This window comes from Frankliniella occidentalis, unplaced genomic scaffold, assembly GCF_000697945.3.
Source record: "Frankliniella occidentalis isolate FOCC.00 unplaced genomic scaffold, Focc_3.1 Scaffold15, whole genome shotgun sequence".
Classification (NCBI taxonomy): Eukaryota; Metazoa; Arthropoda; class Insecta; order Thysanoptera; family Thripidae; genus Frankliniella; species Frankliniella occidentalis.
In genome coordinates, this window is record NW_026267145.1 from 1,660,770 (window position 1) to 1,679,283 (window position 18,514).

The 18,514-nt window shown below is 43.0% G+C and overlaps 3 protein-coding genes across 5 annotated transcripts in view; 2 read left to right on the plus strand and 1 right to left on the minus strand.

The window, feature by feature from the left end:
- LOC127748832 (uncharacterized) overlaps nucleotides 1–18,514 on the minus strand; it is a 57,816-nt gene that overhangs the window by 1,282 nt on the left and 38,020 nt on the right. The window contains exons 3-4 of the mRNA XM_052263940.1: nucleotides 18,094–18,229; nucleotides 2,044–2,203 (exon numbers count right to left, since the gene is read on the minus strand). Coding sequence (XP_052119900.1) covers nucleotides 2,052–2,203; nucleotides 18,094–18,229 — 288 coding nt within the window. The 3' untranslated portion in view covers nucleotides 2,044–2,051. The remainder of the gene's footprint in view (nucleotides 1–2,043; nucleotides 2,204–18,093; nucleotides 18,230–18,514) is intronic.
- On the plus strand, nucleotides 2,052–5,327 carry LOC113211877 (uncharacterized). 3 transcript variants are annotated; one of them, XM_052263939.1, is made up of 4 exons: nucleotides 2,052–2,157; nucleotides 3,042–3,245; nucleotides 3,314–3,647; nucleotides 4,125–5,327. In XM_052263939.1, exons 2-4 carry the CDS (start codon nucleotides 3,172–3,174, stop codon nucleotides 4,500–4,502), a joined length of 786 nt encoding a protein of 261 aa, XP_052119899.1. In that variant the 5' UTR covers nucleotides 2,052–2,157; nucleotides 3,042–3,171; the 3' UTR covers nucleotides 4,503–5,327. The 3 variants fall into 3 exon arrangements, with proteins under 3 accessions (XP_052119899.1, XP_052119898.1, XP_026286184.1); XM_052263938.1 differs by having other exon boundaries at nucleotides 3,042–3,219; nucleotides 3,290–3,647; XM_026430399.2 differs by lacking the exon at nucleotides 2,052–2,157 and having other exon boundaries at nucleotides 3,042–3,219; nucleotides 4,125–5,326.
- LOC113211866 (putative gustatory receptor 28b) lies at nucleotides 5,523–11,303 on the plus strand. Its single transcript, XM_052263941.1, has 6 exons — nucleotides 5,523–7,142; nucleotides 7,628–8,179; nucleotides 8,249–8,531; nucleotides 10,153–10,224; nucleotides 10,368–10,457; nucleotides 10,526–11,303. Exons 3-6 carry the CDS (start codon nucleotides 8,418–8,420, stop codon nucleotides 10,583–10,585), a joined length of 336 nt encoding a protein of 111 aa, XP_052119901.1. The 5' UTR covers nucleotides 5,523–7,142; nucleotides 7,628–8,179; nucleotides 8,249–8,417; the 3' UTR covers nucleotides 10,586–11,303.

Consider the following 18,514-nt stretch of genomic DNA (forward strand, 5'->3'; position numbering starts at 1 on the left):
TTCACTATTATGTCTCTCAATAAGTTGCGGCTGGAGGCCGAACAGTTCAGCAAATCAAGAGAGTAGAATCTTTATTAAATTTGTATGAAAGAAAATGCCTCCCCTCCCTAACTGCTTTCATTAATTTCTTCTGTTGTGTGCATTTTGCAACTCAATCAACTCACCATATCTCTCCTAACCTCTGCATTGCAAGGGCCACCTGCAGTCTTCATTCATGAAATAAATTTAAACCATGTTGTAGGAGACAGATGTTCTGGGTTGTGTTGACTGAAAGGCACCATCTCTTTGGATGATAAGGGATAGCAAAATCACAGTTTCTTAACAAGCATGATTGGTTGTTAGTCAGTAATGAAAGTGAAATGACTCAACGAATTTGAAAAACAGAAACATTGTCTTCTGCTCTACTCGAGCTTGAGGAAAATAAAAACAGCAGCAGGCCGATATGAGAAATTTATCAACGTAATTTCGCTTTGAGTGAGAATACTAGAGGAGTACTTATTCGCACTCCACGATAGTGTTGATGAATTTCTCGCAGGAAATACTGAATACCAACAAGTACGCAGTATTTCCTGCGTTCAAGTACACACTTGGGTTTCCAGAGTAACCACAATCAACCCAATTATTAAAAAAAGAAAAAAAAACAACTCAATAAAGAGTGGATCTTGAAAGCAGCAGATGATACAAACTGTATCAGCACGATAGGGCTGCGGTCGAGGGGGAAATCACTCGGATTCGTACACTGTAAAAAGTTTTTCTTGGATTGCAAGACTGTTTCTTGAATTCCAAGGGCGGCTGAATAATTTCTAGATCAACCCTTGAAACCATTTGCTTCCAAAGAATAGCCTTGGAATTTACGTCTGGTAATCCAAGGCAACCCTTTGAATATGAGAACAAAAATTCCAAGGCTTTTCCTTTGAAGCAAATGGTTTCAAGGCAGATTCTGGTATTTCAAGGGTCGATCTGGAAAGTATCCACCAGTCCTTGAAATTCAAGAGATGGTATTGAAACTAAGAAAAACTTTTTACCGTGTAGCGTACGGACTATTACGTGATATTCTCCTGCCATTTCGGTTATTTCATGGTTATTTCGGATTATTTTGGGGTATTTCGCAGTATTTCAGAGGTATTTGGCGACTATTGCACCAACTATTTTGAACGATTTCGAGGGAAGGTGTACGCACTATTTTGCAAGTGATTTCCCCCTCGGCTGCGGTGCACCTCGGCACTGTCTTGGCGAATATGTTCGCATTCGATGGAACACGAACGAACATCGAGCTGTTCGTGATCGCTCGAACACGAGTTGTTTGGATTCGAAATGTTCGAGTACTACTCGAACGTTAGCGCGTAGGCGAACAAAATTGAGGTACGTTAATATAACTATTGTAAATCGACATGGAAAGCTTTTCTGACACATAAGCGAAAGTCACGTCCGTCAGATTCAGTTTTTGCCCAATATCGAATCAGCCTAGTTTAATAGCATTTGGCTGGTCAGTCCGTTTCTTCACACAGGGTAGGTGTTCTATGCCGTTCATTTTTCATAGTAACACTGTACCGGATGCAGGAGTATTGACCGGATGCACCCGCAAGGGGCTAATAACACCCGCCCGCCTGTGTGCGATAACCACATAAATAGTACGGCTTGATACATCCCCCATGCACATATTCTGGCCACCTTCAAACCACAATTTAATTTTCTGAATACTTTGTTGTGCTGTTAAACCTGTACTTTTGACTGTCAAAGTGATTTTAAACTGGTTCCTTTAGGCGCAACTGTTATCAGAATAGGCACTTGGACCGAGTTGTCTTGCCCCAACGGCGCCTCTGTGTTCCCACCCCACTGCTCGAGGTGGCGCCCTCCAGTTGACAAGAACTTGGATGTGGTCTGGGACGGCGGGCCATTGGTACACCAACACTGTTATTTTTGTGACTATAAACATACACTGCTCTGGCAGTTATGCTGGTTCAATACGTGCATGTGACCGACATTTTTCAGGTGCAACCGCTCATCGGCATGATTAAACGTAACAATAGTTTGTCTATTCACCTGAAAGGTTACGGAGAAGCGGAGGCCACAGAGGCAATAATGCGGAGAGCCTTCCTTTGCCGATTGGATGCCGCAGTCTGTGACACGCACATGCAGGTGTTCCGGCGGCAAGAGGTAGCAGCCTTTCCCTGGCGTATGTACGGTGCGATTGCCATCGTACCTGCAGGCAAGAAAGGACAATACGATGAAAACCTGATGCAGGGTACAGGGTACACCAACACATCAATATCGTGGGGCAATCACATGACGACCAGTCCGTATCACCTCATAGATTAAAATTTCCATCGCACTAACTCGACTGTTGTATCTCTTTTTGTTTAAAATGAAAAAATATTTTTTTGCACAAATCTGTCCTAAACGAATCGTAGGTATAACCACCCACAAACGCCTGCAACAAACATACAAACTTAGAATGATGCTGGCAGAATATTACAAACATTCACACAGAATTTGGAAATAAATATAATGATATTGATGAGGGGTCCGCAAGTACGGTCTGCCGGTGCACACATGTGGTGGGCTGGTGGGCTTCCTAGTTTTCCTAGGTTTTCCCAAGGGTTTTCCGGTCTTCCCAACTTTTTCTTGGTTTTCCCAATATCCTGGTTTTCTGAGATTTTCTAAAGGCTTCGTCCAGTTTCCTGCGGTTTTCTCGCATTTTCATCGGCCTTCCCTTACATTTTCTGGTTTTCCTTGCAATTTCTAGGTCTTTCCTAAAGTTTTTCCGGTCTTCCCTTATAGTTTTCGGTTTTCCGTCACATTTGTGGCCAACGATTTTCTTGATCTTCTACAGTTTTCTTTAGTCTTCCTGGTAGTCTTCCCGGTCTTCCCAGTTTTCCGGGCGGCCAGTGTACTCGCTCGAACCTAGTTGCGGACCCCTCGGATATTGAACGCAAATGAATGTTTCAGACTACTTGCGAATGCCGCAAAACACATACAACAGCATAGTGAGGCTTGCCTAGTACTAGATGGTATCCACTAAAAATTCTTTTGGCATGCAGGATTGGGTCCATCGGCCTCTCCTCTGGAAGATATGACGTGCGAGTTTACTAACGCAATGTGGGGCGTCACCATTGGATCTGCATTTTGTGTGGCCGTTGTTCTGTTTTCGCTAACGAGAAGGTCAGATATATGTCTTCAAGTACTGGCACCTCTCGTCTCCCAATCCTTTCCCGAAAGGTATCACTGCTTTGCATTTTCAACACGTAAGTGGACTGTGAGTTTGATATAGCGTCGAATGTATTTGTAGAGCTCTGTCTAACATCTTTTGCAGACAGAGTAGTCCACATCGCATCGTGTACGGCAGCTGGTTACTTGTAAGCGTCGTCATTTCATCGGCGTACCAGGGTCAGCTCCGTACTCAACTAAGTGTCGGCAAAATGAAGGGTGAAATTGACACTTTAGAGGAGCTTGCTGAGAGTAACCTATCGATACTAATGGGTATAGAGCTACGACCGAGTGCCAGCAGTCTACTACCTGCCAGAATGCTGCCCAGAGTAGAATATGTGAATGAGTTCGAGCAGTTGTTGCCCATGTTGCATTATGTAGCAGAGCAACGAAACGTGGCACTCATAATCTTTGACGATTTCGACCCGTGGATTTTAACAGTAAGATCATGTGAACGATATATATACATCTGTCTTTCTGGGGTTATCTTGAAGCGTTATTTTCATGCATATATTTTTAAGAAAAGGGGAGGCGGATAAGCTTGCTATATTTAAAAGGGAAGGGGAAAAATTGCCTTTTCTGGCTAGTGAAAATTATAAAAATAATAGTAAAGAACGTGTAACACCTACCACACGGTAAAAACAGTGACTCTTCTTTGGGAGGAAAAGGGGAAAGTGTTAAGTAGCTCCCATAATTCGAGGAAAAGCTCTTAGATTTAGGGGAGGTCTCTCTCCCCCCACCCCTCGAAAAGGGGACTTTTTCTCATTTTAAAAATAAAACATCTTCAATCACCTGAGTTTCTCTCTAACTACGAGAGACCCTCAAAGTTCTCTACATCCTCAAAAATTCAGACATTGTTTTACCATACACATTCTGTAAAATAGTAGGCCTCTTCTATTTATTTTTTCGTGTTACAGTTGTTTCGAAGATCAAGATTGCTGCACCACTTCATACTGCCAATCTCGAACCTCAAAAGTAACATCATGGTTACAAGAGGCTCCCCGCTGGAGAAACCTCTGAGAAGAATGGTTGGTCTCTTGCATGCGTCTGGTGTAATGTATTTTTGGCATGACCGTGAAAAGCGCAATGCTCGTCGACAATTGTGCGGCAAAGAAGAACTCATGTTTCTGGACACTGGGCGTACGCACAGCCCCCTGCGGTGGATCCACGTTAAGCCAGCCTTTATCATACTGTACGGCGGCCTCGCTATAGCTTCTATGTGGTTTGCAATTGAGTGTGTCTTATTTAAACGTAGGAATGTTTACTCTTATATTATTCAGAAATTGATTTCGTAAAACAACATTTGATTTTTGTTAGTCTGGTGCAGGACTGTCTCCAAATGAACTGAAAAAAGCTCTCGTATAACTTGTCCTCTCATAAAATTTAATGTACTAATGTGTTTCTTCGACCCTCATGGGCCTACGAGTCAGTGAACAGCGGCTGAGATTAAATTGATGGGGGAGGGGCGGTTATCGACCAAGTAACTGTGCACCGGCACCACTTGGTTGCAAACAAACGAAGAGAAACAGTCGTGCGCCCCAATCTCTGCCCTCAAATATGTCGCTGCAACCTATGCGACCTTTGCTCACTTTTGCCCGAATTATTGGTTTAAGTCCAACCGGACCGCCACCAACTTTCAAGTCAAAGTTGAGAAGGACTTTTCGCTCGTTTCGAATTGAAAGCCGGCACAACGCTGGTGTTATTCCATAAAATAGACAGCCGCTCACTGTGAAAAATATTTGTAGTTTTTACGGGGAAAACCCGTAAGCGAGCAATGTTACTTATTTACGATGTCAGCGAGTAAAATTAGGACGTGTTGAAATTAATATGAATCGACTCAGTATTTTTCACCGAACATGAATGAGCTGACGTAAATTTACGATACGAACCACTCGGAACGAGTGCTCGTCGTTTAGCCGGGAGCGTTCCATGCAATATCAGCATTTTCTCTTTACCACTGTGTCGCTCCCCAAAATTTAAACATGTAAATTTATCTTGATATTTTTCACAGTGATAAAGCACGTACCGATAGTTCTCATTCTGAAAGGAACGCAAGTTGGCATTCCGCTTGGCATGCCTTTAATGCATTTCACGCAAAAAAGCCTGTTCGCTAAAATGGCAAACTTCAGGTCCTTGTGTTTTGCTGTTGCAGCAAACGCATTTTTGTTTTCGCTGTTTTAGCAAAAGGTTTTGCTGTTTCAGCAAACAGTTTGATAAAACAGCAAAACCTTTTGCTAGCTCTGCTTAATGTTTTGCTGTGACCATAGCGACAAACTATTTTCTCTGCTATGGTCACAGCAAAACATTTAGCAGAGATAGCAAAAGATTTTGCTGTTTTAGCAAAATGTGTGCTGAAACAGCAAAATCTTCTGCTAAATCAGCGAAAACAAAAATGTGTTTGCTGCAACAGCAAAACACAAGGACCTGAAGTTTGCTATTTTAGCGAACAGGCTTTTTTGCGTGTTCGAGACGTCGAAAAACACCTGGGTTAAGGCTATATAGTTTAATACTGATTATTATTTTGTCTTTGTCTTTGTTACTATGGTGAAACGTCTAGAGACATTTCTTTCCATTTTTTTTATCGGTGCGTCCTTTGCGGTTGGCTGGCGACAACACTGAAACTAACTCTATGCAACAACACGAATGTGTACGTGTATAAAAGTTGTAACATTCATAATTTTACGTTACCGTTGTTACACAAAGTGGTGTATGTAACATTTGTTGCATAAACTAAAATCCGTGACAGCTGTTAAACTGGTAATTATGCTCGGGAAACATGTATATTTAGTATCAACAAAAATAATTTTGTTGCACAAAGGTACAATTTTAAAACCTGTTACTGAAAGTAAGATGTATCAATCTGTTACGTAAAACCATTTGTTTATCCAATGTTACAAACGCACACGATGTTACAAAGAACTTTTTGTATTATGTTACACAAAGTGATTTTCAGTGAAGCTAAAACCAGTGTTGCACACTGGGTGCTACGGTGAACGCACCGGTGCGAGCGGGTTTGACCACTCCTCTATCCGTAAGGTGCCAGGGCTGCAGTGAGTAGAAAAACCCGCCTGCATCGATGTGTGCTCCGAAATCAGGTGCTGGTACACAGCAACTGGGGAAAGTGAAAATGTTGTCACAAGAAAGGACGCGATTTCGTGTACATCATTTGAAAAAGGCGAACTGTTACAGTATTCATGGGAGTGCACGCGAGCTTTGACAAAATACTTCAAAACTCTTGTTAAACTTTTGTCCAAAAAGAAAAATGTGCACAAAATCGCGCTCGTTTTGAGACAAAAATTCACATTAAAAGTGTATTGCTATAATTGCAAATATAAAAGTAGACTAACTCCACTACATGTTAGGATTTCAAAATTTCCATTGGCGCTATCAATTATAGTCGTCGCATACGCAGCCTGCATGATCCCACAACAAGTATTAGAAATTGTAGGTGATTATTCGTACAGAGGATCACATTTTGGAAATATACTACACATAAACGTTATGGTAAGCAAAGTAAATAATGTCGAAGACTGTTTATGCTCTTGTTTCTCCTGATACGGAAACTACTGTACTTCTGTGTGCATTAAATATGTTCCACAGTGATTGCCGTACCCTGTTTTTTGTACTAGTAGTTGTATAAAATCAAATATGAAGTTTTGACCAAAAATTGTTTATAGTTGTTAAATATCCAGCAATACTATAATAGGGAAAGACGTTCTTTCCTTTCATATAAAGAATCGTATTTAGGCATTATGTCCGAAAGTGATCAGTTATTAGTCCCATTTCTTTGACAGGCAGTGGTTTTGATAGGTCATCTAGGAATGACCATGGGCACATTCCGGAAGGCTAAATATTTACCGCAAGTCCTACGAGACTGCAACAATCTGCCCGGGCCCCAGCATGATTGCTGGGCGACAACGTTGTACAGCGCTGAGGTAACTCTACACCTAAAACTGAAACGCACTCATTTCGGATACAGTACAGGCTCGCGCTGTTCAGCGCGCTCCGATACTCGCGCATTTTAGCCGCCCGCTCCAAACCGAACGCAAAAGCGAACTGCTGGACTGCGAGCGTCCCGGTTGCAGATGTTAAAATGTTTCATAGCTAAACGCACCCCGAAAATGGATGAGCTATAGCGGCCATCGTATGGTTAACTCAGGAAGGACCATAAAATATGGTTAATGCAACATCATAGTGTGAGAGAACCAAAAATATAGTTTCCATCACGCTGTCATTGTTGTCTCAACCATATTTTATGCTACTCCCTAAGCCAACCATAAGATGGTTGTCATTGTTAATAATTTTTCTGGATGCGGTATGGTGGTCATACCAAGTACCCGTGGCAATACTTCAGACATGATTCGAAATGTTCATCACAATTCGACTGTTGTTAAGTTCTCAAGGTTGTGTTTTTTTTCAGGTCTTTTTCTTAGTGGCGATAGGCGGCACTCTACGTTACCTGTGCACACGCGTGGTATGCTGTTTTCCTCATACATTTTACACGTCCTTGAAAGTAGTTGATTCCGAAAGTAATTGAAAGGCATATTTTTCTTTGAAAGAAAAACGCAGTACTAGATAACGTGCGTGACCATGTAGTCTCGCTACTGGTGCTTGCAAGTACTGATCGTATACTTTTCATCCACCTTGTCCGCCATATCGGAGCGTCATTTAAAACAATCAACAGGCGACTTACAGTTATTCAAGAAGGCAGGAAATTACTCTCTTTCTGACAACCATTTTGTAACCTCTTGGACATGTTGGCTGTCGTACTCTTATTGTGTTCATAGTAGTTATGGGGAAACGTACTAAGTGCTCTCTCTGCCCAGTGGTCTCATCTCGCGAAATTTCTTCGACCACAAAACACCGCTATGTCGCGAAAAACGATACATCACTGCTTTGCTCTGAACTCTGCACGCTGATGGGCGCACACGGGGACTCCCGTGACTTACTTGACAGGCTCACGCTGACACAGGTAATACAACGCGGATTACATCTAAGAAACATACAATTGTTATCACCAGTGTAATTTTAAACGTTGCAGGAAATGCAATTCCTGGCCATTCTAATATTAGAATTTGTGCTGATAGTGGTATACTTATATGTAGTTTCGTTTACCGTGTTTTTCAAGGTAAAAGGTTTTTCCAAGGTACCAGTATTCATCTTTACTCGCTTATATTGAGTGTCACTACACAAGACCTTTCTTTTATTTCATGTGGAAGCTTACTTCAATGACGCACATGATTGGCTTCGGCTTTGTTTTCATCAATGGGCTACTTTCCACCCAATTGGGGGTTATTTACGCTTGTAGAAGCACAACAAAAGAGGTAGGACAGTGGTTTTGTCGAGAAGATCCCAACCCTTCTGGAAGAAATCTAATACGAACACTAATTTTACCTTCAAACTTAAATGAGGCATTAGCGGCGGCGCTGCTTACCCGGCTGCTAGGGCGCATCACGCTGTGAGTCCACTATGAGAAATAAACCGGTCAGGTGAGCCTACCGTAGTAGCGCGAATGCGCCTTCATCGCACATTTAACGCGCATTACTTAGATCATTTAATGCGCATATCTAATGTGCATTAAAATGCGCCTCGAAGGTCACACATTATCAACGCATATAATGCGGTGACATAATGCGCACTGAGATAACGCATTTTATGAGCATTTCTAACGCACATCGAATGTAGAACGTCCACGAGCATTTTAATGCGCACATTATGCATTCTACATGCACATTAGTGACATTAGATGCATTAGGTCAAGTTCTAATTTCTTTCACGACGCCTCATACAGATCAGGTTCATTGAACACGCCAGCCCCATATTAAAAATAGAAAAATCTGTTTTTGTTCCACACCTTGTGAAGAAGGGCTCAATCAGAGTTCGGTGGAGACACCTCTGCGGTATCTAACTAATCGGTCGTGGTGGATCATCAGCGAGAGCCAATGTTTCGGCGGGAACGCTCTCCGGTCAAAGTTATCAATAGGATTTTATAATGCGCGTTGAAGGCGAGTGCTATGCACTATTCGCATGCACATTGTAGTCGTACTCCCATGCGCGTTCATCGTGCGCCTTTGATGCGAGTGATGTGCACATTTTAGCATCGGGTACATGTTCAATGCGCGTTTAAAATGCGCATTTATGGCGGGTGTAATCCGCAGTCGTCAATGCGCATTGTAAACGCATGCAACAATGCGCGCATTTTTCGCACATCGAAAATGCACAATGCACTTAAATGCTCCAAGAATGCGCATTGAATGCGCATCGGCGCTACTAGGGATATCTGATAACTTATCTGATATTTCAGCAATCATGCCAAGTACACTGATACAGGGTGGTCCACATACCCCTTCCTTTATTTTGCTTATACTGTACCGGATGCAGGCGTGCGGACGGGTTGCATACTCGCACGGGGCCGTAAGGCGCCTATGGTGAGCGACAGTAGGCAAGCCCGCCCGTACGCATGCATGCGGTACAGTATAAGCAAAATAAAGGAAGGGGTCTGTGGACCACCCTGTATATCAGAATACAATGTACACTGTTGAGTTTTCAGAGTTGATGTAATTGCAAAATCTAACCCAATCCCATCTTGAGCGCGCTATTTCTCATGGTGGACTCGGAGCGTGCTGCGACCTAGCAGCCGGAGCTGGAAGCAGCGCCACCGCTCAAGGCCTCATTGAAACGGTCCAATGGCTGAAAACGAGAGACAAAATGTTACTACTGTTGGATTTTGAGGGCACCTATAGGTAAAACGTTCTTCTAGCGGCTTATCTACTCTGGAAACTCAGGTGTGAGACGGTCTACCTCACACCATTTAGAATGAAGCACGTTTGCGCCTACCGCTGTTGTCGAGGGGAAATCGGAAAAGATTGATATTGGACCGCTCAACCGTGGTCAGCACCATTCTGAATCAGTCAGCAGTAACCTTTCTAATCAATTTGTCATTAGGGAAATAAAACATTGAATATCGTGCACGACATGATGAATTGTGGGAAGTTTACAAACTCCGAAACCCACCAGGTAAGGGATCATGCGGGAATGTTTATGAATTAAGCTGTCAGGGATGCATTTAAAAGCAGAAGACGCACAATTTGAAGAAAATTGGATGGCGATTTACATTCGAATGCATTTGTCTAATAATAGCATGCATTTTTGCTCTCCAGCTAACGTTGTTTAGTATGCAAATCGGACATCAAGAAGTAGCAGTAGTTCCACATGGCATGTTTAAAATGGACATCTCTCTTTTGAAATCAGTAAGTACAATCTAAAGCAAGAAGGGACGGGTCTACGAAGATGTGTTTCAAATCCCCTTTTCTTACAGCTCTTCACAACAGTCATTATGTATGTTATCATTTTAGTACAGTTTGGTAGTACTATTTAGACGACGGTCCTACACAATATAAATCATTGCTGGTATGTCGTCCACTTGAAATCGCGGTTCAGCTGCTTTCTAGCTGACTAGAAATCGTACCATTTTCTTTCTCAAAATGCAATAATAGGATTCTTTTCCAATACAATTGTATAGTTTGGAGTTCTTATCCTCGGAAGAGAAGACGGGAATACCCCGTGGCCCGGAGACTCCTGCGTGGGGAGTATATCCAAAATGGGGGTGGAGCCCTGTGGAGCACGAAGTAGAGCGGCAAAGGCAAAAGTGGAACCACGTGACAGCACACAGCCGATACATCACACAGCAAAATAGCCAAATTTTAAATCTGACGCAATCTCAATAACCTTTACTACCAGCGGATCGCATTTTGCGTTTCGGCCTCATTCAGAATGGGGTGCAATGGAGCGATGCCCCTGATTATTGGTGATGAACTGCAGTCACGTGCCGCAAGCCAGGGCCAGGCATTCTTTGCCGAACCTCATCATCGAAACCCAAGCCACGTCAAATGTAAATTTATGTTTTCGTGAAAACGTTCGTGCTAAGTAAAACCTAAGTTTCGTTTCAGCACAATAGTGCATGATTTTCTACAAAGGAATGCACAAAAATGTTCTAACCAAGCAGAATTGTGACCAAAAAGTTTATTTGCTTAAATTTGTACGAATAAAAGATGGAGACCTAGTCGGTGGGTAAATCAGTAACACTCACGGTTCCTTGTGAAAAGTCCTCCATAGAGAAAACTGATGTTTGAAGTAACTACGGAAAAAGAAGATTCGCTCTGACCTAACATATTCGCTGTTTTTTATACAGGTTGAACCATCGGTCAGAGCTATTACCGATTTTCTTGCCAAAATGCATTATATTCTAAAATCTAATTGTGGTCAACGGTTATGGAAACTGAACCTCGTCCTTCTTATTTAGTTTGAAAATTTCCAACAAATACTTCTTGTAGAGGGCAATGGACGTTTTTGCCGAGAACCGAAACTTTCTCTTGCTCTCGAAATGGCTTCGGTTGACATAGTTGAGTGAACGGTGACGCACTGGCAGGGCGCCAAACAGCGCACCCGGTAAGGAGGTAAGAGAAGGTGATTAAAGAGGAGCGACGATGGGGTGGATTTAGCTTCACCTCCTTTACTCTATTCGCACTTAATGACGTGTCCTAATCTCCATAGAACCAGGACGCCGCTCTGTTTACCTAGAAGCCTTAAGAAGCACATCCCTCCACCATGATCCAAAGGCGCCCATTGCTCCTTTGACCCAATGAGTCCCGTTTGTCTTTGAACACAAAAGCTTTGTTATTAGTGGGCAGGGGTGTCTGCTTTGATTGAAAACGGTCGCTGCAGCAAACAAAAAGGTGGTAGGGTACACAAGAAAATTTTTTTATCAGAGTTAAGAGGTTTGGTAATTTGACACAGAGTAATATGTCAGAGTAAGGTTACTACAGCAAAGCTGTGGCTGCGAGAGCGAACCGTTTGTTCTGCCAACTCATTGTTTTTTTTCTTATCCACAGAACTATGATGTTCGCTCCTGAAGCTTAGAATTTGAATTGCCTACCCCCAAAATTATCGTATCTCTTAGCCCTGGCGACAAATCCTTGTTTTTCGTAAATGTATGACGCCCACGCCCCACAGGACAGGATGAGCAGTGAGCCACCCCACTCCTCAGCCAAGAGTTACTCCCCAGACACCAGCATCCGGGGAGTAATAAGCACGACATGGCGCAATTTTCAGACGCGGCGCGGTCCATATAACCTCAGCCAGAGGCACATGCACGGGCACGGCAACTGGTGCTTAAGAGGGTTAGTACCGATTGAAATTCTTTGAAATGTTTTTGTACTGCGTGCTCGACAAGGTCAACGTGTCAGTGGAGGGCCTGCGGCCTTTCTCCGGCCGGCAAGCATCGCGTCGCGACGGCAATAAGACCGGTCCCAATCAGCGTGCACCGGATAGGGATCCGCGGTGCTGTGCTGCGGCAGCACCTCGTGGAGCCACAAGCAGGGTCACTATGTCCCCAACACAAACTACTGTGGGCGAAGGCTTAAATGAAGATGCTTGTATAAAATAAGACGGCGAGATCTGCGTAATGTAGTTTTGAGCTTGGCGTTGTGCCGACCTAATGTGGCAAGCTTATCCCCTATGATGAACGGCGTGTACATGGCCAAAATAGGTGCAATTACTAAGGGCCGTTTGTTTTCTTTCTGAATTCTGCACGCGCATTGCGACAACTTAGTTGGCTTCGCTCGGTGCTATCTGATATTGCCAGAAATTGATCCGCAGCGCTGAGGCCGGAATCGAACCACACTGATAAAATTTGCAATAATATTACAAAAAATGGCAACGAAATATAAATCGTAGCCCTAAATAACGACTAATTTATAAATAAATTCGTATTTGAATTTCTGAAATTACGAAATGTTCCTTTAAATAATACGAGTTAAGTGGCCCGATTAATTTTGACAAGACGTTAAGTTTATAAACATAAGCATGAATTTGTGCACTTTGGATACAACGAGTTCCATGCGTACTTGCAAAGCGCTTTATTCAGAAATTTACTGCCTACAAAGTGGCCTATGGACACGTAGGAACGTTATTAATACTTATACTGTACCGCATACACCGGCATTCACATGTGCTGGCAGGTTTGGCTTTCGTCTCGATTCTCCCTATAAATACTTGCAAACTATATTCTTGGCAAAGAATTTGCGATGTTTGTTTTGCAAAGAAATACTCAGTACGCTGTCAGAATACTTGCAAACAAAGTGTTTGCATTGCAAAGAACAAGTTTGTCAGCTGCAACCGTTTCGTATATAACAATTTCTTTGCAAGCTGCAAAGAAAATCTTTTGCAATACGAATCTATTCTTTGCAAACATTTTGCAGTGCACGTTGCGTTACACTAATTAAAGCTCACAGTCAGTTTTTGACTGTACGCTAAATTCAGTGTATGGCCAAAACGAGTGGGCAAAGCCACCCACACAATATACGCGATGCGGCTTAGCGTATGTATTCCATGGGACAATTTGTATTTACTGCACACTAGTGCAGATACCCAATTCTTTACTGAGCACTTGATCGATTTGGAAACAATCGTTTATTAAAAGCAAAACTTGCACCCAGAAAGTGCCCGCAAAAAGTTCTGGAGTTATAAAACTCTTCAGTTCATAAATCGTGATGGTAGTTAATACGTAGTACGAAAAGTAACAGCCAAGCAGTTACATATATTTAAAAGCACCCATTGCTATAGAAATGTTTTGCACAGTAAGGCCCGGAACGACTAAAAACCACGGTCCCGTTTCTTAGTCTCTGCACTCTTCCAGAGCCACAGACTCCTCTCTAAATCTTAAGCGGCGCGGATTGCGACACGACCGAGCCACCCTTGTGTTTACCTTTCAGCTCCATTAGACAACCTTAATTCAAGTGCGTGCGTTATCGCTGCCACCGAGGTGCACGTCTCCGGCCCAGCCTCATCACGCAGCCAATTTGAATACAGTGGCATGGAAAAGTAAATAAAACTTTGTCCACACAACATGATGTCTCTTTATTTTTAAGGCAAATCCACAACACTGCGTTATGTCACAGCCCTGACACACGACGGTATGTTCTTTGAAACAGAGTATGAATTTTTTTTTTGTTATTAAGGAGGCATACGTACGAATAGGACAATGTGTGAATGGTTTTGTTATTTTGGGACTTTTATGTTAAAAAAATCCAAATGGGGGGAATTTTCTTGAATAATCAAGTTAACACACTGAGGCAGCTAAAAGAGGGTTCGGAAGAATAAATAAAGCTATATGACATGATCATAACCCTGCGAAATAGACAACGCGGTCTCGGTCCCCGGCCCGATAAGACAACGGCTTAAAGTTGGTTTACGTCGCGTTAGCCAAGGTTAGGGGCCCCTGATAACGGTGCAAGGGACGGGGAAGGGGCGAAGCGGTTGTGGAAAGGGTAGGGGGTTAGCGGAGCAGAGTGGTCAGAAAACTCTATCCTCAACTGCCGCCTGGGGTGCCATCACAGCAAAGGAGTTGGCCCGCGGAGCAGGCGGGCGCGCCGAGTAGGCTGAAGCTGCTAGGACTAACATGGTAGAAAGTGTAAGCCACTAAGCTCAATTATACTCAGACTCAGATTTAACAGGATAGGAACCAAATCACTGTAAAACGTTTTCGTGATTTTACGAAAAAATAAGTTACGAAATGCTTCGTAAAAATTAATTTACGTTAATATTTCGTAAGTGCCAATTTACGAAAACATTTCGTAAAGTAACGAATACATTTCGTAACGAATGCATTCTTTTGGGTCGTAAGACATAAAATTTGACTAGAAATTTTAAAATTTTCATACCCTTTAGTTAGAGCTTAGGATTTTATCAAAGCAAATTCGTAAAATAACGATGTATCGTAATTTCTTAGAAATGAAGTTTTCGTAATAGAAAATTAACCGAGGAAATGTCGTAAAATCACGATAATTTTCTTTACAGTGATGTAAAGAAACGATAACTGAGAGTCAGTTAGTTCTTTTTTTGGCTGAGCGATAGCGAAGCCTATTACTCCAGTGATGATCAAAAAGTTTCGCGTCTGTCTGTCTGTCTGTTTGTGTGTGTGTGTGTTTGTCTGTCATCACGATAACTCGAGAACGAATTGAGCAAGCGACCTGGGATTTTCAGGGTCGTTTGATGTTATAAAAAGACAGATCGAGTTCGAAGAAGAGCATTCTAGCTCAAAAATTGGATTTTTAAAAAATCAAAAACCACAGGTCCCTAAAATAAAGTTTTTAAAAAATATTTTTTTTACAGTCTCCTAAGGGGTAACTCATTAAAGTAGAGCCCTTTGCGAAAAATTTTCTCCGTTTTGCTCTAGTTCAAACCGTTGAGGCGCTAGAGGGTATTTTTGACGAAAATAAGCGAAAAAATGTCAAATGCACAACCCTGCATGCTTAGTCAAAGTGACGTGCCGTTGACGGGCCGGAGGCCCGTATCTTTGTGTACACTTTTGCACTACCCGACTCGGGTGTCAGCGCCGCAGGCCTAGGTAGATGTATGCCAGGCGCGTCGCAGCGTAACAGTGTTTCGTGAGAATGCCAGGCGCGTCGCAGCGTAACAGTGTTTCGTGAGATATCGCGAAGCCTGTTACGCGAGACGTGGTCTGGCGTACATCTACCTCGTAAATAAAGGGAATGATCGGTATCGTGATAGTCCGCCTGACAGCACACGCAGGCTTAAAATAATAAAAAAGGTGAGGCGCGCAGCATCGTTTGCTGCACTGCAAGCAAATAGGCTGGTTTTGCGATAATTTACACACAAGATTATGCTATAACTAGTATTTTGATATTCCGACGATTTTCAGGGTATTTCTCACCAAAAAGATGTGAGTACATGGAAAAAATAATTGCAAACGAAATGCAATTTTTTTTTGTCACACATTTCCTGCATTACGATGATTTTATTTTTAAAATACAAATATTATAGGCATCGGAAAACATCAGCTACCGTTTTTATTTTTTGTAAAAGTATCGTAAACCGGACTCCAGTGGAGTGGTGCGTTTGCTTTTGGTAAGAATGTAGCGCTCCTTGATAGCAAAGCCCTGCAATTACCGTCTAAACGCCGTGGTCGCCTTGCGTGCTAAAAGTTGGGCTCACCATCCAAAAATGCCATTTCTTAACCTCTATGCTTGCTAAAATTTGGTTTCCTTTTCAAAGAAGATGGTAGAGTCTGCTTTAAAACGGCTCGGCGTTCTGCCCAGTTGAGAAGAGGCATAGATTCTGCGTGATTTTTCTCTATATAATGATAACGCGACAACGGCGTATCATTGTTACAGAGGTCTAGTAGCACGTCACGTTACGCTAGATACCCCAAAATGTAACGTGTAAACTTCGTTACAGACAAATAAACTAAATGCGCTACACATCTGCTGACAGGTAAACTAACGGAGACCACAGGGGTGCGGTTTTTAGCGCGGGGGATAATTCAGCCAGTCTCAAAAAGCAGTCGAGTTATTTCGATGAGGGTAGCCTCAAGACTCCTCCGTCGTCTTTAAACTTGCATCTTTGCACTTCCGTCTGAAGGTAGCTTCACCATAGCGCCCTGCCCATCCTCCCCCGGAACAGAAGACCAAACAGTGAGTTGTGCCGGCGGGGGCGCCAACAAACGGCGCACTGCCTGCTCTCTTTTTGGATTTTTAATGGCGAGGTTGGCCAAACATTGTGCTACTGCGGCTCGGGCACGTTTAAAGAAGGTACGCCACACCGTCCGAGGGAAAAAAAAGATCAGGAATGTTCAAAGGCGCTGGAAAACAGTACTCTGTAAAGCCAACAGTCGCGAACATGTACACGCAGGCAAGTATGTGTCCGTCAAGTTTGCTGCTATCAACACTGAACGCCTACAGTGTTCTGTAGTACACAAGGAAGAGTGTACTTGTGAGCACACATATAAGTGAGTACTATGGTAAGTACACACTACATGTAAAGGAGTGGCCAAATACGATGCACACTGTAAAAAATCAGTCTTGGATACGGAGCCTGTCACGGCGTTCCGTACCTCACTTTTAGGGGTGATTTTCGAAAGCGGTTCAGAGATTTGCCGTACATGGCCACCGTCCCAACGATTTTTGCATGGGCTAGCATAGGGAAGGGGGTACGGAACGCCGTAACAGACTCCGTACTCAAGACGAAGACCTTGGGATCAAAATTAGCAGGACTTTTACCGTACCTTTCCGTACCCTGGCTCCCTACCCACGTTTTTTTACATGGGCTCTTATGGGAAGAGGGTACGAAACCCAAGGTGCTGGAGACGCCGTAGGTTAAGTAAACGGCATATTTCCGTATAGGCGACCGTGATTATTTTTTACAGTGCAAATAGAACGATATTGTGAATCCAATTTGACGACTCTTGGGAGAACGACATTAAATACATCGCTCGTTTGGAGTAACTTTTCGCGACATTTTTGGTTAAGAATAAGACTCATTTTGAGTCATTTTCGCAAACGTCGCTCGTTTAGAGTCGTTTCTGCGACATTTTCTGTTACGAAGAAGACTCATGTTGAGTCATTTCGCAAAAATCGCTCTAACAGAGCGATGAAGCCTGTACGTCGCTCTACACACTAAATGTATTTGTAGTTTTTTTGTGCGAACGTTTGCACAAAGTTGCACATGTATTTCAATTCGCACGAATTTGTGCAAACGTATGCATAAAAACATACACTTCTTCACACAAATTTGTGTGAATGGAATGTATGCGCAACTTTGTACAAATAAAACCTACAAATCTGTTAGTGTGTATTCGGGAAAGAAAGGTCACTTTACGTTTTACAGTGCACACTTGTGTGTGTGTGTGTGTGACTGCATGTACAATCTTCGTTGCGTGTCCTATAGTACTTACGTACACCATTTGGTTTGCAGTAGGTGTACCTGCCATGTTTTGATCAGAAAGCTTGCTAAAAGGTATCCGTGGGTTAGTACTTCCAATAAGGCAATATGGCGCACAAATAAACGGCATCTTTGAGCATCACTCACCTTCCTGTCGGACCTCATGGAGTAGGAGTAGAACCTCACGAGCAGAACGGTGGGCGAGGTGATAATGGTGAAGATAGCACCGCAACATATGGACACGGAGGCAGGGCGAAGAAGCTCGGGAACGGTACAAAATGTTCTGTGAACAAACGTAAAGGGTTAAAGATTAGTAAGGCTACGTTGTGCATTGTTGCTGACGGTGTACTGCAAAGGTGCGTTGTGGCGAAAGGAAAAAACGAGAACGGCATTCAATCAGCTAAGACTACATTCCATCGTTTTGACGAATCTTCAAGTGGCAAGATTTCAAATTTTCAAACTGCAACGTTGCACTAGCTCACAGCTTACACACTTGACTATTTTATACAGGCCGCATGTGCCTCGCTGTGTATCAATTCCACCGTCGCGACACGCCGCACTCCCCGGA